A 23,402-nucleotide genomic window follows, 5' to 3' on the forward strand; every position below is an offset into this window, starting at 1 on the left:
ACGTATTTTCATCTACTACTAATGTCCTGCTACCCTTACCTTGCAATTATAATCACAGGCAGATGCCACCAATTACCATTGATTCCTACGGTATAGAAAAACTTTTCAGTTCATTAAAACCATCAACTGCTTCTGGTACGGCCTGATCAACTTAAATTTTTAATCAGCACTGGTTCGTATTTTTTCACAATATTAACAAAAATTTATCAACAGTCGCTTGATCATGGTGTCCTACAAGTTCAGTTTAAAATCGGCAGGTGGTTCTACTCTACAAGTCTGGTAACAGGCACTCACCCCTTATTATCGCCCTATTTTATTTAATAGTATTCCGTGTAAAATAATTGAACCTATATTGTTTTATAATCTAGGTAAATTTTTTGAAGCTAATTCCTTTTTTTCTGTATGACAACATGGCTTCAGAAAAGCGTATTCCTGTGAAACGCAGCTACAACTGTTCATCCATAGACGGCATAATTTTCTTGGCCAGTCCTCTTTCGCCGATTGCATTTTTCTTGATTTTTAAAAAGAATTTGGCAAGGTGTGTCAGAAATTATTGCTGTTTAAACTGCATCAGCTTAACATTGATTTCAAACTTTATCTTGGGTTGAGGTTTTTCTTACTAACCGTTCGCAATTGGTATCCGCTAATAATTTTAACTTTAGGTTAACACGAGTCCACTTCGGTGTACCGCAAGGCTCAGTGCTGGGTCATCTTCTTTTTCTTGTCTACATTACCGATTTTCCAGCTTGCGTTTCTTCTAACATTCATTTATTTGTTTACGACTGTGTTTTGTACCGAAAAATAACGTGTGACAATGAAACAACCGCCTTGAAATCTGTTCTTAACGTTATTTCGTCCGGCTGCCAAACTTGGTTCATAGAACTGAGCGCCAACCAATGTAAGCACGTACGTGCCACCAGAACAGCTGACCAGTTACCTACTTACTTTGTTAATAACTACTGCTTAGATTATGTGTCATTTTATAAATACCTTGGTGTTCACATTTCAGCCGATTTAGCATCGACCAATCACACCGAGTATGTAATTGCCAATGCGAACCGCACGTTACAACACCTCTGACTAAATTTTTAAAAGCCCCCCTCAACACCTCAATATCTAATATACAAAACACTAGTTCCTTTTAAACTCGAGCAGGCCGTATCAGTGTGGTATTTGAGTTTCGTTGCTTTAGCACAATAGCTAAAAATGGTACAAAATAATTCTGTTGGTTTCATTGTCTCCAATTAAAATCGCACTGCAAGCATATCTTTGATCAAAACTAGCCTTCAACTGCCAACGTTATCTTTCCGCCGGAAAATTTTCCGTCTCTGTTTGTTCCATAAAATTTTTCATCACCCACACCTACGTCATCAGTTCATTTCACCTCCCCATTTTATAGCGTTTCTTCTGGATCATGCTAGTAAAGTTGGGATACCATCGTCAAAAACCAGTGCTTTTTTCAGTCTTTCATAGCCAGTACTTCAGTAGAATGGAACACCCTCCCTTCATCAACAGCTGCCATTCTTGATCCTGAGTTATTCAAACATGCCATAGCTCATATTGTATAATTAGAGGTTACTTTGTTGTCCTCTTGTCTTCATCGCGCATTAGCTAACATTATATACTTAGAAGCCAATTTGTGATTTTTCTACTTGCCGTATTAGGCGTGAGCTATACTTGTATGTTTAGAAGCTATTTTTGTAACCGCTTTATAGACATTTACTGCTTTTGTCATAACCGTGTTGTAACTAAAGCACTCCCTCTTCCAATGCCTTCTGGCCTTGAGGGTAATGTAAATAAATAAATAGCGAGCAGTGTTGAACAAGTGTCTAGCTTGGCGCCACTTTTTTCATACTGCACCTAATGATACAGTAAATGTACCCCCACACTCCCTGAATTGTGGGATATAAATGTATTTATGGTACGATACTAATGTACAAATACGCAGAAACGTTTTACGGTACCTAACCCCCAAAACCTTACGAACAGTGCACATATACCGCAGACAAATTATCACATAGTCTTACGGAACATGAACGTTAGCGTTAATTAAAATAAATGTGTAATATTTGACCAAAACATAAGCAGTTAGATTTTATTCCCGCTGTCCAATTTAAAGAAAGGGTTTTTGAAATGGTCCGTTCAATGTTTTACTTGAGTGTTATTCCCTGTGATACACTGTCATTGAAAAATCATGTAAATCACATATGTATTAAGGTATCCTATTCTGTCCGTTTTTTCTAAAAAGAATATTGTTTGTTACCCTGATGCACAAAAGCAGTTGTATTTCGCGTTTGCATAATCCTTCGAACATTATTTTCTTCTGATTTTGGGTAATCATACAATTTCGAGTTTGGATGCTTCAGTCGTGCAGCAAAAAAAGCTATAAGTGGACTCGTGAATTTCTCCTATAAAGATAGCAAAGAAGAACACTCAAAAAATTTGTTCACTGTAAAATAGCACAATTTAGCTAAATTAGGACGACCGCAGCATATTAACCGCATTTTGTTTCAATACCCTCATCAGTTTTCTAAATTACAAGATTCATCTCAGACAGTGTACCGTTCAGAAATATTGGTTCAAGAATTCAGATAATAAGGACAAATTATAGAAAAATCCGCGGTATAGATTAGTTATCGAATAGCCGCATTTGTTACTTTGTATAGAATATTTTTTTATTATAACACTTAACGGCAAGTATGCTCAGTGGAATGCACAACTAGAAGCATGCAAAGAAGGAACCCGCCTTGTAACACACTGTGACCATAGGCAAACACGCATGCGATGTAAATCGAATGGAAGACAAATAGTTTGCTTGCTCTATGCGCACACTGCCTATTTCATTCTCCGCTAGACAGAGCTGGACAAGATGCCGTGATGATCCTTCGTTTCGGAGTCCTGACGCATGCGACTTCCTTTTAAGCAGTGTCCACCGACCGCAGAAGAAACGAGATTGAACGCACCAAGTGCGTGTGACGATGTTGGGACGTCGAACGCAACTACATGGGAGCCAACGGCGTCTTCGTCGTCACTTGCGTCGATTTGTACGGCGATATCCGCGGCCAGCGTCGGTGGGCTGCTCCGTAGTGACCACGTCGGCACCGCCGTAGAGGGAAACCACCTTCTGCCACTTCTAACTGTGGTCACCTGGCATGCCCGTTCGCTCGCTCCCCTGCTGTCCGAGCGAGAAGGATGGCTCACTAGAACGCATCGGGCTTGGTACACATGACCGTGAAATTTACGTGGAAGTTTTACAACACCCTTGCGGAAAGTCTGTCAAACTCCGCGGAGTACTTAACGCACCGTAGTAAGTTTTTTGAGCGAGAAGATAATGTAGTCCGTTATATTCATTGACACGTCAATTTTGGTTCGTTAGAAGGAGCTTTCAAATGCATGGTTCTCTACAGAGATTTTATGGGGCATTTCATTTACTTCATTACAATCATTATTTTGATATATCCCGTTACTTTTTAGGTGGGTTGAGTGTCTCGCATTAAGCTGATACAATATGAGGTAACAGTCTTTTTAACTAAAAATGAGCAGACTGAAGAATTTATCAACATGTTTACATCCATAAAACTATTCACAAAAACATTTGCTTAGAATATTGCTGAAATAATTTTATGCCTCTAATGCGTTACTAGAAAATATAACTATATACGAAAAAGGATTCTGTATTATTCTTTAGTCTAATGGCATTTGTCGTTATGTGTCTAAAGTTGATTGACTTCGTGGAATAAACATGTTTTTGGTATTTTAATTTTCAGACAGTTGTCTAGGTGAAGGGGTTCTCCAGCATTAAGGCACCCTGCAACACTTTTTGTTCTGTGTAAGCTAACCTGCATGACGTAAAGATTGCACTACCGGGATTATCTTGATCATATATTACATGCTCACGTGAAGCTATAAGCGCGCAAATCGCTCTTAAAGACGCGGAAAAACCAACCACGCTGTCTTCAATCCTCCTCATTGTGTACCCCTGGCATCACCTAAACTACGTAGCTTAGGCCATGGCTGTCCTATTGGCTGGTGCTGGTCAACTTTGCGGTCTATTTTTCGCACTTACTCTTATGATCCGCCGTCGTCAGGGCTGTGTACCAACCACTTGTATGTCTGCACCTTTACACACAGTTTTGGCGTTTCTTTTGTGTTTTAAGTACGCGCGCAGTCTGAGTGACGAACTCAATACTCCCCTTTAAACGAGACCACTCGAAAACAAATTTTTATTGCTCCAAACACGCCCTACCAGCCTGAGCGTGCGCTTGCGAGAAGGTAGCCATGCCTGCTTTTTTGTGGCACCATACCAGAAATAGACCCCTCCATGTTCCGGAGAAAATGAGAAAACTCCACGGCATGAGATACAGCGAAGGCCACCGAAGAGAAGGCCCCGAGCCTACCCCCTGTCAGGGAGAAAGCGCGCAGCTTTAGTCGCGTTGTCAGCGGCCGAGTTAAAAGGGAACAATTATGCGCGATTTTTAATCGCGCGAAATTCGCTGATAGTGAAAGGATTGTCATATATCTTGAGGGAGGAGATTGCTGGGACAATAGGCTTAACCCCAAAGCAGATTTCATGTGGTCGATGGTAAGTGTTTTTCAACGGGAGGTAACGGGGGTTACACGAGACATAGGGGTAACGCGAAGTCCAGATGTCTCCCGTGGAATAGGAGCATCTATTTAGGTGTCTCACCGCCGTTCTTCAGCACAGGGACTAAATCAGAGAGTATTTTAAATCATAAACACTAGTATCCTCAACTTTCTTTTTTCGCGACCTCCCTTTAAAATGCAAAGATTTAGCCGCCTCTACGGGAAACAAATTACCGAAGTTGGCGTCTGTCATTTCCTTGAGTAACAAATATGTTGTTTAAAATATTTTTCACTCGGAATAACTGGTTCTGACTTGAAACGCAATTTGCGAATTAGTGGACTTCGTTTATAGGCTTCTTGTGTCATCAAACCAAATATTGTGACACTTTAAAAATCCGTTGCAGTAACAATTACGCTGCTTCGTGATGAAGTAAATGAGAAAAGCAAGCCATATTCCAAGCAGTTGTCAGCACCCGCCTGCAAATTCGCACCCCTGGAAGAAAGATATTGGTCCAGACGGCAACGGGTGTTGAATCTACGCTCAGTTTAGTAGGTTACTATTTCTTTGGGGACGTCCGCCTGTAATGAAAAACAACCACGTCAAGTCTTGTTTTCTCGGTTTTAACCGCGCTTACCGCTGCTCCGTTTCAACGGGCATGCAAAGACGGAGTATGCCGGTTCGGAATACTTACTGCTACCAACATGATCCACTGGTAGATCAACACTTGCCTGACTATCCAACCTGTACAACTTGAGAATTTTGTGTCCATATCGGAGGCGATCATGCCTGTCCCGCCGAACAACAATACAGAATTCTTAAACAGTGAAAGGTACCATATGTGTTCCCGTGGTTTATGAGATATGCTTCAGTCTACTTTGTGTTTGTCTGGCACAACAAGTATAATTCTGCCTCCAAGGGAGCACGCAAAATTGATGTCCATTCGATGCCACCAATAGGGTGTTTTCGGCCAACTTAGTAATAGGGCTGCGGTAGACCTGAATCAGTTTGTCCGTGCAGCTTCTGCACCGCGCCAATAGATCTTTCACCTCTCTGTTCATGCGCGCCCAACACAAACATTCACCAGTACACAGATTTTATACACGTTAAATCTTTGTGTGTTTCATGAAGCAGGTGCCCATTCTTTTCTGCCCCATTTGTGGTATCCCGACAGAGAGCCATTGGGTAGCTCGATGCAAGTGCTTCAGGAGGCTCTGGCACGCAAATTAACCGACCGCGGGGATGGCCTTCATTAGCTGCCACCAACACTTAGTGAGCTGTTGCGACCGGGCGGGGGCACCCGATCATTCCTCCGTGGCCTCCAACATACGATGGGTAGCGTGTATGAAGCGAGCGGCCAGCCGGTGTTGCAGCCGTGAAGTAGTCCAGAGCAGTAGGATAACGTAACTGTTTACTTCATAGCGAGAGCTGAGCCGAAGCCAAAAAAACATACAATGCCCTGACGGGCGAGGTTACAATACAGGACACGAGCAGAGCGACCGCATGGATTCGCTGCTCAGACAGGAATGAATTTCAACGTTTGTGCTGCTTCTATATATACCCGAAAAACGCCCCCAGGAGTAACACGCCACGAACATCACAAACACACACACGTTTCCATAGTTCGCGAGTCATGGCTTCGCCCCTCGTGGCGTCCGAGAGAGGGGAGAGAGTGTCCTTGAAAGGTGCCGGGGTCGCGCTATCTAAAGGTTGATCGTGCCGATAGCGAACCGTCTGAGCCGGGAAGGTCAGGGCGGGACTCTCCGACGCGCAGGTGCCTGAAGGGTGTGGCGCTGGCAGCCGCCGGTGGCACGTGGCAAAGCGAGGTGACTGACCCGGCATGGCGAGACACGAAAGTACGATTCACCGACACGCGGGCACACATGGTCGGTTCCCACGTGTTGCTGGCCGATTCGTAACAGCTTCTCCGCCGGGGGTCCGAGATCCCGATGGATAAGGGTCTTCAACCGTTGTTCGGAGGGATGCTTTCGCAGTGAAGTGCTCAGCAGACGCTCGACTCCAGGCCTGGGCTGTACGACACCGTGCTGGAGTTTCACAGGACCGATCACTGGACGAGAAGTGGCTCCCCAAGAACGTCTCTGGATTGGTCAGGCAAGCAACAGAACAACACAGCAAGACACAACCGCATCGCCGGCAAGTGCGAAGACAAATCCACACTGAAGATCTACCAGGCTTTTAGTTGCGAAAAAATACGCTAATAACTAACTACACTAGTTATATTTTAGCCCAGCAGTACTTTAGACAAGTGCACAAACCTGAAAGGTGACATTTCGCGTGATTGGAAATGTCCCACACAAAAAAAAAACGTAATCGTAAAGGGCGAAACCTGATTCAGGAAAAACAAAGAAATTTGAGAAACTCAGGCGTCAGCAGGCCACATCTTGCCTTAAGGACTCCGACTTAAGCCATCAGCATTGCCATTCAGTTTCCCCTTTTTGTACCGCACTTCAAACGTATACTGCTGCAGAGCCAGACTCCAGCGTAGGAGGCGACCGTTCTTAGAGGACATCGTGTGCAGCCACGTGAGAGGGCAGTGGTCGGTCTCTACTATAAACTTCGAGCCGGCGAGGTAACAGGCCAGTTTTTGCACCGCCCAGACGAGACACGCACACTCCTTTTCGGAGGCGCTGTACGCTTCTTCACGAATCGTCAGCTTACGACTTGCGTACAAGACTGGGTGTTCCTCATTGTCGTCAGCTTTCTGACACAACACAACCCCCATCCCACGGTCACTAGCATCACACTGGACCACGAAGGGCGCTCAGTAGTCTGGCGAGTTCAGTACAGGGTGGCTAGTTAGAGCATTTTTCAGGTCGGCGAACGCCTGCTCTTTTGTTTCGTCCCACGCGACTGTTAGCGGTTCGTTTTTCCGAAGCGCGTCGGTTAGAGGGCTAGCCAGCTCGGAGTACCTCGGAATGTACCTCTGATAGTAACCTGTGATTCCCAAGAACGACCTAATGTCTGTCTTGGTTCGGGGCTGCGGGAAGTCTCGGATTGCAGCTACCTTAACTTCGGAAGGTCGGCGATGACCCCTACCTATAACGTGACCAAGGTAAGTGACTTCCGCGCGTGCCATTTGACATTTAGGTGCCTTGATCGTTAAGCCAGCTTCGCGCAAACGTGAAAGCACGGAGCGCAGGTGTTCCAGATGCTCTGGCCACGAGGCGGAATAGATAGCCACGTCGTCTAAGTAGGGCAACGCAAAGTCGTCGTACCACCGTAACACTTTGTCCATGAGACTTGAAAAACAGTATGGCGCGTTTTTCAGCCCAAAACTCAAAACCTTCGGTCGGAAGGTGCCCATGGGTGAAATAAACGCCGCGTACCGGCTAGCTTCCTTCGTCAGCGGAACCTGCCAGTATCCCCGCACCAAGTCAAAAGTGGAAATGAAGCAAGCGCTGCTTACTTTCACGATACGTTCCTCGATGTTCGGTATCGGGTAGGTTTGGTCTCTAGTGATAAGGTTTAACTTCCTATAGTCTACACATGGTCGCGGATCCTTTCCAGGAACTTCAACCAGTATCAGGGGTGAAGTATAGTCGCTTTCGCAAGCCTCTATCACATCCAGAGCCAACCTTTTCTGGATTTCAGTTTCCAGAATCTCGCGCTGTCGCGGCGACACTCGATACGCTTTTGAACGCACGGGCTGGGAAGACGTAAGCTCGATGTCATGCGTTAAGAGGGAAGTTCTGCCGGGCTGATCCGAAAACCGGTCCGAGAACTCTTCTAACAGTGCCTCCAACTCGCGTTTTTGATCAGGCTCTAGCTCCGCCTTCGATACTAGGTCGTTAACGAGGCTACTCGTGCTGTCATGGGTAAGCGGCCCCAATTCCGGAATATCGGGGGGGATCTCCTCGGGTATGTTAACTAGCATCTGCACCACCGCTTCCCGCTGCCTGTAGGGCTTTAGAAGGTTGCTGTGGCAGACTTGCTGGAGCTTGCGCTTACCAGGTACACTCACAACGTAGTTCGTTTCAGACAATTTTTGAAGGATTTTTGCCGGGCCTTCCCACTGAACCTCTAGTTTGTGGCGTTGACATGGCCGCAAAATCATTACCTGGTCTCCCACCTCAAACTGACGTGCCCTGGCTCTTTTGTCGTAGTAGGGTTTTGACCTTTTCTGGGCTGTGCTCATTGCGGTGCCCGCTAGCTGCTGTGCCCTGTGCAAGCGGTCCATCAGCGAGAGTACGTATTCTACAACCATTGGGTCTTCGCCCCTACCTTCCCATGATTCCCGGAGGATGCGGAGGGGGGACCGTAACGAGCACCCGTAAACAAGTTCCGCTGGCGTGAACCCGGTCGTCTCGTGAGGAGCCGTTCTCAAAGCAAACATCGCGGCCGGCAAACACAGCTCCCAGTCAGTCTTTCGTTCGTAGCACATGGATCTGAGAACGCGCTTCATTACCGAGTGAAGCTTCTCGACAGAGTTCGACCGAGGATGGTACACGGAACTATGAATGAGTTTTACTCCGCACTTCTCGAGAAACGTTGTCGTTAGTGCGCTCGTAAAAACTGTGCCCTGGTCTGACTGTATCTCCACCGGGAAGCCGACCCTCGCGAACACCGACAGTAGGGCGTTCACAATTTCCACTGAGCTCAACTCCTTCAAGGGTACGGCCTCGGGGAACTTAGTAGCAGGACAGAGCACTGTCAAGATGTGACGGTAGCCCGAGGTCGTCGCGGGCAGTGGGCCAACCGTGTCGATCACGAGACGGCGAAAGGGCTCCGTGATAACCGGCACAAGTTTCATGGGCGCTTTGGTTTTGTCTCCCGGCTTGCCCACTCTCTGGCACACATCACAAGTGCGCACAAAGTTTTCGACGTCGCGAAAGCATCCTGGCCAGTAGTACTCCTGCAATAGGCGGTCTTTAGTTTTTCGTATACCTAGGTGTCCTGACCATGAGTTGCCGTGTGCGAGACGCAACAAATCCTGACGATAGACCTGCGGGACAACTAATTGGTCATACTCCACCCCTCTCCGGTCTCGATACTTGCGATAAAGTACCGTAAAACCCGCGTATAATACGAGGTTTTTTTCCCAATTTTACTATGTACAATTTGTGCCTCGTATTATATGTGGATCCCAAAGTTTTCAGCCGAAAATTTGCACTTTCGGTTTTGGTTTCAGCGGAGGGTGGGCCATCTTGCAGTTGCGGTGAGCTGGCTGCTGCTTCTCTCAGCCAGCGCCATTTTGATTGTTTTGACCACGCGAAGGATCGGCACGTTCACCGCAAGTCTATCACGATATGTTGGGTGCACGAAGGCAGCATTCAGCGGCAATTAAAAGAAAATTTATTTTATGTGCCAAGACCATCAGGAATTGCGCCGCAGGACGGCAGTTCGGCGCCACCGAAGGCAGCATTCGCGGGTGGAGAAAGCAACTGGTGCTTGACTGGATAAAGTCTGTGTGGTGTCGGCGGCCTGGAGCACTGTTAGGGGTTCCCGTCAGTGGTCGTGTTGGACGCCTTTCGCTGCCACCTGGCTGATTCAGTGAAGAAGTTGTTGCGCGAACCCCGCACCGAACTCATTGTCATTCCAGGAGGAATGACATCCCAGCTGCAACCGCTAGACGTTTGCATCAACAAGCCTTTCAAAGACTGCATCAGGTCCTGCTACCAAGAGTGGATGAGGTCAGGAGACCCGTAAGTGACAGCTACCGAATGGCTGACGCGGGCCTCTCCAGCGGAGCTTTGTGGCTGGATCGCGGATGCGTGGGCCAGCATCCCAGAGGAGCTCGTCAGTCGCTCTTTTAAGAAATGCGGCATCTCGAACGCCCTTGATGGCACTGAGGACCCCTTTCTGTGGGAAGACATTTCCAACAAGGCGACTTCCGGAGACAGCGGCAGCGAACTTGACGATGTCTGAACGGACGTCGGGAGACAGTGCCAGCGAAAACTGACAATGACTGAAGGGTTGAAGGGTAACTGCAGTGCAAATAAATGTTTTCTGTGCTCTTTACCTCGTATTATATGCGGATGAAAACTTTTTTTCTGATTTTGCTGTCCCCGAATTACACCTCGTATTATACGCGGGTTCGTATTATACGCGGGTTTTTACGGGTATCTCCTCCCTCGTCTGGAATCTTACGTTCTTTTTCGCAACCCCTTAAGTTACATTGTCCAGTAACTTTTCCAGTGTGTGATCTTTTCTTTGCTCCGCGCTCACTGCTTTACTATCGACGTGCAGCAACCGGTCTGACCTTTCCGACGTAGGTGCTACAAAAATCTCTGCCGGAGAATCATCTGTTTCGGCTGGATGCTGCTGCTGCTCGACACCCGCGATCTGAACCTGCAAGGAGGCCGACTGGCCGCGTTCGGAAGCAACGTCGGCGCTAGTCTCATCAAGCTTCCCAACCTCCTCTCTTCGCGAATCTTTCCTGCTTTCAACTGCCACCTTTGCTCCGAGTTCGCGAGCCTTCGAGCGCGTTAGCGCGAACACTATCCCTTCCCCGAAAACGAGTCCCCTTTCGCGCAGTAGCTGATCGGACCTGTTCGAGAAAAGATACGGATACTGCACTGGAAGGCTGGGAGAAACAGCGGCCTCGGTTTCGAGCTTTCCGAAGGGACCAGCGATGGTTATCCTGGCGATCGGAAGACACACGCTTTGTGCTTCTACGGCCTGCTTTATCGACGCGCACTCGCCCGTGAATTGATGCGGTTCGACGTAGGACGGGTAGACCACGTCCATCGTTGCTGCGGAATCGCGAAGAACTCGGCACGGTTTGCCGTTAACTGCTAGCTTGCGTACGTAGGGCTCTAAAAGTTGCCTGCTATCCTCATCCTGATCTAGTACGTGAAAGACTAGTTTTCCCTTTTTGCAACTAGCCGCGAAATGTCCAGTCTCGCCGCAGTTGTAACACGCAGCCTGTCTGCGCGCTTCAAAAGCTTTCTTTTTGCGCTGCTCCTCAGCGTCAGCTGCTCTCTTTTCGCTATCGTGGCCAGTTTCTCTATCCCCGACAACGACTTTCCTTGCTCCACCGTCTACCTGGGGAGCTCTGCCTTTCGGCCCTGACTTATCAGGCCTCGGCCTGAACTCTTTGTGGCCGTCTTTCGGCCCCTGCGCACCTCGACGTGCGACAAACTCGTCGGCTAGCTGAGCTGCCTGATCCACAGTTTTTACCCCTGGCCTATCTTGCACCCAGAGTCTCAGGTTCTCTGGTAGACGGCGGTAAAACTGCTCAAGACCGAAGCACTCAACTACCTTGTCGCGCTCTCCGAAAGCCTCTGCCTCTTTGAGCCACTCTTCCATATTTCCCTTCAGCTTGTAGGCGAACTCCGAGTACGACTCGCCCCTAGCTTTCTCGGCTTCACGGAACTTCTGGCGAAACGCCTCTGCTGACAGCCTGTACTTACGCAGGAGGCTAGACTTGACTTTCTGGTAGTCCTCCGCCTCCTCCTTCGGCAAGCGGGCCATCACGTCGGATCCCTCACCTGGCAAAAGCGTAAGCAGCTTTTGCGGCCATGAGTCTCGGCTAAACTGGGCCCTCTCACACGTACGCTCGAAGTTGACCAAAAAAAGACCGATGTCTTCTCCTACCTTGTAGGGTCTCTCACACGTACGCTCGAAGTTGACCAAAAAAAGACCGATGTCTTCTCCTACCTTGTAGGGTCGCATTAGGTCACACATTCGCAACGTAGGTCGCTCAGTCGCCGCAGACTGCACGCTGCTGCCACTCTGACGTCTAGGTCGAGACGCCTCGACGCTTCATTTCTAGCTCATGCTGTCGCTCCCGTTCCTTCTCCTCGCGTTCCTGTTCTCGCTTTCTTTCGTCGCGTTCCTCTTCGCGCTTTCTTTCCTCGCGTTCCTGTTCTCGCTTTCTTTCCTCGCGTTCCTCACGCTGGCGCACAGCCTCTGCCTCTGCAGCCTGACGTTTAGCGGTTTCCCTGCCATTGATCGTCTCAATGCACTCCGACATCTCGTCATCGTCAGCCCCAACAGCGAGTATAGCCTCTATCAGCTCTGGCTTTTTCAGCGCGTCTGTAACATCCAAGCGCAACTCTTTTGCAAGCTCCAACAACTGCGGTTTTTTCAACGCTTTCAAATTCATGGCCGGTCTAGAGTACTGCTTTCCCACTGTTCCAAAAAACGTTTTGCGCGAATAACCCATGCGACAAAAACAGACGCCCTACCAGCTATCCTTAGAAGCCTGGTAAAACTCAGTGAAGAAAAGTCCCGCGCTCACCCTTGACCGCCGTGAATTCTGCGAAGTCCGAAGCCGCCTTGACGTCCGTGGTGTTGGGTCTCGCACCGCTGGCTCCAGGTGTCACGAAGTTGTCATCCCACCGCTGCCAACCAGTTGTTGCGACCGGGCGGGGGCACCCGATCATTCCTCCGTGGCCTCCAACATACGATGGGTAGCGTGTATGAAGCGAGCGGCCAGCCGGTGTTGCAGCCGTGAAGAAGTCCAGAGCAGTAGGATAACGTAACTGTTTACTTCATAGCGAGAGCTGAGCCGAAGCCAAAAAAACATACAATGCCCTGACGGGCGAGGTTACAATACAGGACACGAGCAGAGCGACCGCATGGATTCGCTGCTCAGACAGGAATGAATTTCAACGTTTGTGCTGCTTCTATTTATACCCGAAAAACGCCCCCAAGAGTAACACGCCACGAACATCACAAACACACACACGTTTCCATAGTTCGCGAGTCATGGCTTCGCCCCTCGTGGCGTACGAGAGAGGGGAGAGAGTGTCCTTGAAAGGTGCCGGGGTCGCGCTATCTAAAGGTTGATCGTGCCGATAGCGAACCGTCTGAGCCGGGAAGGTCAGGGCGGGACTCTCCGACGCGCAGGTGCCTGAAGGGTGTGGCGCTGGCAGCCGCCGGTGGCACATGGCAAAGCGAGGTGACTGACCCGGCATGGCGAGACACGAAAGTACGATTCACCGACACGCGGGCGCACATGGTCGGTTCATACGTGGTCGCTGATGCGGGAAAACACGTGTTGCTGGCCGATTCGTAACAGAGCGTGGCTCAGAAAAAAGTTTTCTCTGTCTCTCTCTCTACCTAGATATGGTGCACGCGGTCCTGTGTCTACGCGTGTGTGCGTGCGCGTGGGCAAGAGCATGTGCCTCTGTGTGTGTGTTTGTATGTCTGTGTGCCGTCCAAGCACATGCTGGTGCGTGTGGCGCGTGTCCTTGTGCGTGTGTTGTGCGCGTGTGCGTGCGCGTGCGCACGTACGCGTCTGCGTGTGCGCATGCAGGTGCGTGCGCATTCGCACATACGCGTCTGCGTATGCGTGTTCGTGCGCCTATGAGTGTGCACATGTATGTGTGCGTGTGCATGTGTCCATTTGCTTGTGTGTGCGTGTGCGTAGACTTGGGCGGACTGGTGGGCGCACGGGTGTGTGGGTGTGTGCGTGTTTGCATGCTTGCGTGTATGTGTGTGGGTGGGTGCGCGTTGGTGGGATCGTGTGTTCGTGTGAATGTGCGTGTGTGTCTCGGTGCAAATGCGCGTGTGCGGGCGCGGGTGGGTCGCCTGCCGTGACTGTGTGTGTGTGTGTGTGCGTGATTGTGTGCGTGCGTCTACGTGCATTCGTGTGCGCATGTGTGTATGAGTGTGCGTGTGCGAGTGCGTGTGCGTGTGTCTGCGAGCATGAGAGTGTTTGGGAGCGCGATTTGAGAATGCAATCCCTGAGAAATACACGGCCGGCTTGCCATAGTTACTTCGAACACGAGTAAGAAAAATATTTGGCCAGGCAAACCTCGTGAGATTAGCATTTGTAAGCATAGAAATTGAAGTTGAGAAGTGTGGAACTTGTTTATTGTCTTGTACATATAAATAACAAGATTATATTCGATAGGTACCTTATCCTCATTATGTTATTTTCATGAATCAATGAATTAGTGTTGGTACGAAATGGGGTAGATGTGGCAATTCTCAGTGCTTGGTTTTTAATTGTCGGAATTGTTGTGGGGTGAGTGCGGCAAGTGATACCCCCGAAACAATGCATTAAGAAATGTAGGAATGGATGCACAGAAATATAAGGATCTTAGTGTTATATCATCAACCTAAGGTTCTAGCTTTAATTTTTATTAGTATGCCCTGCGTCATCTTTTTTTATTGTGTGCAATTTGTCGATGGTATTTTAGGCTACAGTTGACTTTCGTTCCTAGAAACCGAGAGGAATCGCTTTCAGGGATGTTGTTCTCCACAATTATAAGGGGGGGGAATAGTAGAAATATTTTGGGGTAAGGTGAAGAAGACAAATTTTGTTTTAAACGCGTCTATCTCTAACATATTTTGAGAGAAAGCAACACGCCAACCTACCAACACGAAAGCTAAATTTCTTAGTTGAAGATGTAATGCTACTGGTGGAGTTAAAGGTGTGCTGTCAGCTCTGTGTAGTATGCTTTCAAATGAAGACGAGCAAATAGGTGAACCATTGATGTAAAGTAGGATAAAAAACGGCCAAACAATCGCACGTAGAGGTGCACCAATGTTGCTTCCTTTTTATATGAAATATACATCAGAAAATCCACCTTCTGGTTACGGTTTCGGAGGTACTTTTGCAATAATAGTATCGGTGGTCCAGTTATCCCAACGAACTCAAAATCATACAAAAGAGTGTTGTGTTTGATCGTGTGAAATGCTTGCGTTAAGTCGATAAAAACGCCGCCAGCATAGCAACGGCTATATGTATACTTTTTAAGTTTGTCAGTGGGTGAAATAACGCAATGTCACAGGGTACCCAGAACGGTAGCAAAACTGGCAGGGACAACGAATGTTAAATTTTTTTAGATAATTAGTCATGCATAATGATACAAATTTTTCTATTGCTTTGCTGAAAAATTATAATATGGAAGTCTCGTGGTACTTAGTAAACCATGAAGTATATGCTTTTTCATGTACTGGAAATAGTTTACCTCTTTGAGCCCTTGCAGAAACACGCCTCTCTTAAACATTCAATTTACAATAAAACCGAGCACACTTTATATGAGGTGTGTGGAATATGTACTATCGAGGCCAGCACTTTTTACGGTCAGGTTGCGTATTACCTTGAGAGTTTCGTCTGGCGTCATTATGGTTGCTTTTAAATTTGTTAGGAGAGCCTCACACGTCCTAGTTCAACCATGCAGACTACCGTTTCTGCAAAACGTCCTCAGTGTTTTATCCACACTGTTCATGGATGTCCAGAACATAAACCTTATTCTACACAACATTGACGTATTGCAGTAGCAGACGATGCAATGTCCCGTAACCGTGCAACCGGGATTTTGACTGTGCACTGGACATAGGAAGCTCATCACCCAGCACACGTCTATGAAGTGCGTAACAAGTAATGAATGAGTTGTAACCTGTGGCATTTCGCTGTAATATTGTGACGCTTAAATTCATTCAAAAGGGATACAACACCTTTGTTCCAGCAACTTTTTCCCGGGATACAACACCTTTGTTCCAGCAACTTTTTCCCGGAAAGAATCGGAAAATTACTAATTCTAAATTTCTCTACACTTCAGCTTACGCCATGGCGGCTCCGTTCGCGTCGCCGCTATCCTTTAGACAATTTGTGTTTGCTTCCTTCTTCTCACAGCACCGCAGCTGCGCTTTGAAATTTCACATGGTAACGGGCACCGCTAAACATTTTGTGACTGCCTTTACCTCACCCCTATTAACTGACGACGCTAATCATCGTCGTGTCAGTCTCCTCCTCACGAGCCGTTTCATGATCTCGTGGCTGCACCATCTCGCCCGATTTTCTAGTACACTGTCCTAAAGCCTCATCCTGTGAAAACCGCCATTTCGTTAAATCATTCATCGTAAATCAGAGATACGATCGCACAGGTACCGACTTTTATCACTCTATCGGAGGTGTCGCTATTGAGGCCATGCTTTTTGTGTATATGAGTGCCACATTAAAAAAAGATACAGAGAAACATTGCAAGCAATCAATTACTATTGAGTAATTTCTTGATTACACTTTTGAGACTGTAGTCGTAATTTGTCACTCTTTTTAAGTGACGTGCACAAGTGTACGGCCGAGCCACCGCATTTCTCACTCACTGCTGCACCGTGAACGAACACCTTGACTGCCCGGGGCGATGCGGTGCTCAACAAACCTGTTATCATTCAAGCGCTCTTACTCATTACAACGTTGTTTGTGTGGACATGTCTTATTAAAACGCTGGTAGTTTGTTCCGAAAAGTTTTAATTTTTGAACCCCACATTATTTGAGGAAAGAATGCGAAAATATTCTGGGCGCGAAGAGGCGAATTTAACCCTGCCATATCTATCAATAGACCAGTAGTATCACTTTCCCAGAAACGCTCACGTGGGGTTTAAAATTTTCAAATGGTGTGTTTACGGAAAATGCGCTTAAGGATTGAGGTCCTAACATGCCCGATAGAAACTGTATTACAGACCCTTTGAGCGTTCCTAATCGAGAGATTTAGTTTCATTTGCGTACCGAGTTCAAGAACATAGCGTGATAAGCGCACTAGCCCACGGCGATGCAGTTTTAAACCCATATAGGGACCGGGCGGCCGTTGTATGGCACCACCGTCGCTTCAGCGAACAGCGCCACCCTTGGCGAGCCGCTCGTCACTGGAATGCCGGTGACGGTCAGCGCAGCGTAACTGTGCATGGCTTTCTGTCGTTTTTCTGCGGTGCGGCTTGCAAAGCGTACATAACCCCACGTGCCTTTTTCAGATCGGTAAATCTTGAGCGTGGATGTGACGTTTAAGAGGCATGCCATGTGTGTGATTTACACCCATACTCAGTATTTAGAAATATGATCGTTGGGTTTTTTTATGGCGCAAGGACGACTAAGGGCAAAGAGCGCAAGAGAAAAGTTTATTTAATGAAGTGAAGTGGTTACCACAAAAAGGTAGGTAAAAAAAACGTGGCAACCGAAAATAGTAAAATCAGTTAAAGATAATGGTGATGGCTGGTGTATAGGGCCAGATTTGATTATGCGTGATAGGAAATGAGGTTTAAAAACTTCATGTCTGACAAATAATCAAACACACGTTTCACAGAAACACTGGCATCGTCACCTAGAAACAGCGATGGATGTAGGGGGATCTGTTGTCTGTAGAGTTCTCTGAAGTGTTTGTGTCGTGTTGTCTGAAGTGCCTTGCATGTGATTAGTATGTGCACCACGGATAGGGCCTCTCCGCATCTGCTGCACTGGGGTCTCGAAGATCCCGTCAGCAGATACGAGTGCATTGCATGGGTGTGCCCTATCCGTAATCTGGCCAAGGCGACTTCAGAGTATCTATTGCGTGTGTCGGTGGTGTATGGTCCCAAGTGAGGTTTTATTACATGTAACTTGTTGTCTGTTTGTTCACTCCAGTGTGTTTGCCATGTTTTGCGAAGTTGTTGTCTGATGTGTGGTTTCACGTCGGTGTAGGATAATGTGGTTATGTCTACTGTATTCAAGAGTGCAGCAGCAGCAGCCATTCGGTCCGCTGCTTCGTTCCCGGCTATACCACAGTGGCCAGGGACCCAGCAAAGAACCAGTTCAAATTTGCGTACATACACAGACATAATACCCTTGACTATTAAATTGATAACGTGATTTTTTGAAGACTTTGTTGACGACAACGCCCGCACAACACTGAGAGAATCTGTATAATGGATTGTGCGATGTGGCTTTGAAGGATATGATTAACAACCAGAAGTACACCATAAGCCTCTGCCGTAAAGATACTTGTATTACTGTTAGGAGTTCTCGTGACACGAAGGCCGGGCCCATGCGCCGCGCAGGACACCGAGGTGGAAGTTTTAGAGGCGTCCGTATAAAATTCAGAAAATTGGTACTTCTGCTGCAAATACAAGAAGTGCTGCAGAATTGCACATGTGGGAGCTCGGTTTTTATCTACCTGTGCGAAAGATGTGTCGCATGATACAGGGCGGAGATGCCATGGTGCTATAAAATCTTTTAGAGAGGTTGGATAGTATCTAAAAAGGAGACAGCAAGCTCTGACGCTTCATCTCTAACTCTGTAAGAGAAGGGCGCAGAGAACGATGGTCAATTTAAAAGGCGTTCAGTCATGGACGTATCATGAAAAACTGATTTAAAAGGATGGTGAGGCATGGATGAAATTTTAAAAGCATACAGGAGATCTGTGTATGCTCGCTGACGTTGTAGGTTCCATTTATTGCACTCCACATAGATGCTTTCGACCGGGCTAGTGCGGAAGGCGCCACACGCCAGGCGGAGCCCGAGATGGAGCACTGGGTCCAGCATTTTGAGTGATGTTTTACTTGCTGACCCATAAACAACGCTACCATAGTCCAATCGTGAACCTATCAAGCTGGTAAAAACACGTAAGAGAAGTTGTTTGTCAGCCCCAAAAGAGATGTGCGACAGAACCTTCAGGATATTCATTGTTTTTAAGCATTTATGTTTTAGTTGTTTTATGTGTGGGATGAATGTCAGCTTTTCGTCAAAGATAATACCTAAGAACTTGTGTTCCTTTTTTACAGGAATAGAGACACCGTGGAGTTGAATGTCTGGATCTGGCCGAATGCCACGCCTCTTGGAAAACAAAACACAAGTGCACTTCCCTGGATTAAATTTAAAACCGTTGCTATCAGCCCAGCCGGCAAGCTTGCTCACACCAAGCTGGACTTGCCGCTCGCAGACAGACAAGTTACAAGACTTAAAAGATAATTGTACGTCGTCTACATAAAGTGAACATAAAATCGACGGTCGCAATGCCTTCCGAAGAGAATTTATTTTCAAAATAAACAAAGTGCAACTTAAAACTCCACCTTGCGGCACGCCATTTTCCTGCACATGAACCCTAGAAAGTGCAGCTCCAACTCGCACGCGAAACGTTCTTTCAGACAGGCAAGCGTGTTCATCATGTTACCCGACATGCCAAAAAACTTCAAATCGCTGAGGATGCCGTACCGCCAAGCAGTGTCGTACGCGTTTTCAAGATCAAAGAATACTCTCATACAGTACTGCTTATGGAGGAAATCATCTTTAATATATGACTCTAACGCAACGAGTTGATCGTTCGTAGATCGCCCCGCCATAAAGCCCACCTGGCAGCTCTCGAGAAGACCGTTGTACTCTAAGAAGTACACGAGTATCCTGTTTATCATCTTTTCGAAGAGCTTACACAGGCAGCTTGTCAGGGCAATGGGACGATAACTGGCGGTAGAGGAAGGGTCCTTCCCTTCTTTTAGGAAAGCCACTACAATGGCCTCCTTCCAAGAGCATGGAATGTTCCCCGAAAGCCATATTTTGTTGTATAGCTGTAGGAGTGTTTCAAGTGTGTCTGAGTGTAAGAATTGTATCATTGTGTAAGTAATCTGATCTGCCCCTGGAGCTGAAGGTTTACATGTGGTCAAAGCAGCCTTCAGCTCATAAATTGAAAAAGGAGAATTGTAAGAAGTGTGCGACTTGTTGCTATAACGCAGTGACTTCTTCTCCACAGATGTTTTGTGTTTCATGAAAGTGTTTGTGTAGTGTGCTGAACTGGACACGTGTTCGAAGTGTTGTGCAAGCGTGTTGGCCTGGTCTTCTAGTGTGTCCCCTGTTGTACTAACCAGGGGCAGGCTGTGTGTCTGTTGTCCTTTTAGTTTTCGTATTCGTGTCCAGACTTTGTGTGTGTCAGTGTATGAGTTGATGGAAGTGAGGAAGGTGCGCCAGCTCTCCCTTTTTGCCTCACGACGCACTCGCTTCCCAAAAGCCTTTGCCCGTTTAAAAAAAATTAGGTTATCTGACGTGGGGTACTGGCGAAGGACACCCCACGCCTTGTTCTGGGCCTCTCGTGCCCGCCTACAGTCCTCGTTCCACCAGAGCCTCCTTGGGTTGCGGGACGCACTGGAGGCCTGGGGCATGGACTTTTCGGCGGCGTCGAGTATGTGTGCCGTGACGAGTTGGGCTGCTTCCTCCACGTGTAGGTGTTTTATGGTTGTGCGGTGTAGTTTAGATGTTTCTGTTAATGTACTCCAGTTTGCTTTTGATTCATTAAACCTGTTATGGGAAGATGGACTGCATGGGCCTTTACCTATGTACGTTAGGGAAGTGGGGAAGTGGTCACTACCATATGGGTCCGTGCCCACGCCCCACTCAAGACAAGGAAAGGGAATTGCAGAACCAATAGCCAAGTCGAGATGTCAGTACATATTATGTCCTAAGTTATGGTATGTAGGCTGTTCTTTGTTGAAAAGGCATGCTCCTGAAGATGTAAGAAATTTCTCTATCAGGCGACCTCGGGCATCCGTTCTGGAGGAGCCCCAAAGAGAGTTGTGCGCAGTAAGGTCTCCTGTTAGGATGTATGGTTCGGGCAGCTGGTCGACCAGCGCCTCGAAGTCAGAGCTCGAAAGTGCATGATCAGAGGAATGTATATGGAGCACACCGTTGTCAATCTATTGAATATTATTGTGCGAATTGCTACAGCCTCAAGGACAGTGTTCAAAGTGACAGGATGGCATGCTAAGGATTTCCAGGCGATTATGGCCACACCTCCAGAAGAGTGTGTGCAGCCAAACCTGTCCTTTCTGAATAGCATGTACCTACTTAAGAAATTTGTCTGTTTAGAATTCAGGTGCGTTTCTTGGAGACACATGAGACGTGGCTGATTGGCATGCAGCATATCATACACATCATCGAGATTTTTAAGGAGGCCTCTGCAGTTCCATTGAATGATGTTTTCTGTTCCCATTATTTACGTTTAAGAATGAATGGAGTGTGTGCGTGTGTTCATGTGTCGTCTTTCGGGGCTGTTACTCTGGGATTAGGCTTTTTAGGCCTGTCTGTAGGCTTGGAAGTCGGTGGCCGCTCCTTGCGCTGCGTTGCAGGCCGGAACGGCCCGACATCCATCTCGTCGTCGGATGTCCGAGGGGTGCCCGACGTACCGGGCCCCCCGGACTTGGCCCACCCTCGGCAGCCCTTCGTTTGGGCCACCACCGCCGAGGGCGTCTGGGGCACCAGAGGTGGCACGGGCGGTGCGGTGGCGGTGGGAGCCGGTGCGGAGCCCGTGGTGTCCATCACCTCGGTACCCTCCAACGCACTGGAGGACGGGGAGACAGAGGCGGGAGCGGCACCGGTCCCGACAGAAGTGGTTTGCACCACAACCGCTGCTGCCTCAGCAAGCGGCGTGGTGCCGGGTTGGGCTGCGTGAGGCAACCCAGCGGGGGCGGGGGCGGGACCAGGTCGGACTCGCTGAACAGGGTCCCTGTGGACACCAGACGCCGCTCCGCCCCCCCGGCGAGCCGCGTCGGCGTACCTCCCCAGGGGGAAAGAGGCGAACCTCTTTCGCGCCTCTGGGAAGGTAAGGTTCTCAGTTACCTTGATGTTGATTCTCTTTTTCTCCAGTTGGAACTTTTCACACTTGCGGGACTACGCTGCATGCGGCCCGCCGCAGTTCCCAAAAGCATAGGTCGGCGTACTCACTCGTGAGTACACTCATTTGTACTCATTTGTACTCAAACTCACGAGTGAGTACGATGATGAGTGATCACACACCCAGAAAAAAACAGTGAGTACGATGACGAGTGAGTACAGGGGTAAGTCCACTACTCGGGAGTACAGTACTCATGAGTACACTACTCATGAGTATGAGTACTCATGAGTACGGTATTCATGAGTATGAGTACTCATGAGTTTGAGTACTCATGAGTATGAGTACTCATGAGTACACAGTACTCATGAGTACACAGCACTCATGAGTACAATACTCATGAATACTGTTTTTGCGAGTGCTTGCACTCTTGAGTATATGCACTCCTGAGTACAGTAGTGCAAACAGCAGTGCAAACAAGAAAACGGACCACAAAAGCTGCACCCGAAGACACGCAGAAAAACGCAGTTTACGGCCACGGCTGCACCGGTAAGCCCCGAGCTCCACTGAGCCTGACCCGGCCTGAGAACAAGAGGAGACGCCAGACGCAACGCTAGTGCTTACGTTCCGTTTCGCTTTCTCACATGTACTTGCCTTCACGCAGTAAGTCGCCCAACGACAGTGCACCGCGTGAGACATTTTCTTCCTCTGTCCTGATTTATATGTAACCTGTGTTTTTCTCATCAATTAAACAATTTGTTTTTCTACTTAGTGTTTCATTCGAGCTACGACCTAGCTAACAGTGCAGATTAGTTGGTTATTCGTGAGTAATACAAATTGAGTACTGATGAGTACAGATTCAGTACTCAGGAGTGCAGAATGAGTAGTACTCATGAGTACAGAGGGAGTACTCATGAGTACAGATTCAGTACTCATGAGTACAGATTGAGTACGAATACTCGTGAGGACAAATGAGTTTGAGTACAAGTGAGTACGATTACAAATGAGTATTTGATGAGTGAGTACGAGTCTGAGTTTGATTGAGTACAGCGTGAATGAAAAACATTGTGATTGAGTTTGAGTGAGTTCTTTCTGTTTTGCCGACCTATGCCCACAAGACGGGGTATCGGATGGACAATTGTCGCTTGGATGATCATGCGCCGCGCATTTCGCACACGTCGTTCGGCCACGGCAAGAGTTTGTACCATGCCCGAACCGCTGGCACTTAAAACAGCGCCGCGGGTTCGGGATGTACGGACGCATGGAGCAACGGATAAAACCTGCATTTATGTGTTGTGGGAGTACTGCGCGGTCAAAAGTCAAGATAATGTGCTTGGTGGGAATCTCCTTGTCGTCTCTGCGGATAGTGATGCGTCTCACGGCAGTGACGCCCTGATCCTTGAAGCCGGCAAGGAGATCCGCATCCGTTTCGTTCAAGACATCTGTCTCGGATATCACACCCTGCGAGCTTTTGAGGCTTCGATGGGGTGTGACCCTGATGTCTAGATAAGCCAGTCTAGTCTGAGCTAGAAGCTTCGTGGACTGCTGCTTTTTAT

At 47.9% G+C, this 23,402-nt stretch overlaps 1 protein-coding gene across 1 annotated transcript in view; it reads right to left on the reverse strand.

Annotated features, from left to right (window-relative positions):
* LOC144148336 (uncharacterized) overlaps positions 1–11,889 on the reverse strand; it is a 44,870-nt gene extending 32,981 nt beyond the window's left edge. Inside the window, exon 1 of the mRNA XM_077679885.1 lies at positions 10,803–11,889. Coding sequence (XP_077536011.1) covers positions 10,803–11,851 — 1,049 coding nt within the window. The 5' untranslated portion in view covers positions 11,852–11,889. The remainder of the gene's footprint in view (positions 1–10,802) is intronic.
* Positions 11,890–23,402: the final 11,513 nt, after the last annotated feature.

This window comes from Haemaphysalis longicornis, unplaced genomic scaffold, assembly GCF_048455015.1.
Source record: "Haemaphysalis longicornis isolate Haplotype H1 unplaced genomic scaffold, Haemaphysalis longicornis Haplotype H1 scaffold_8, whole genome shotgun sequence".
In the NCBI taxonomy this organism is placed as follows: domain Eukaryota; kingdom Metazoa; phylum Arthropoda; class Arachnida; order Ixodida; family Ixodidae; genus Haemaphysalis; species Haemaphysalis longicornis.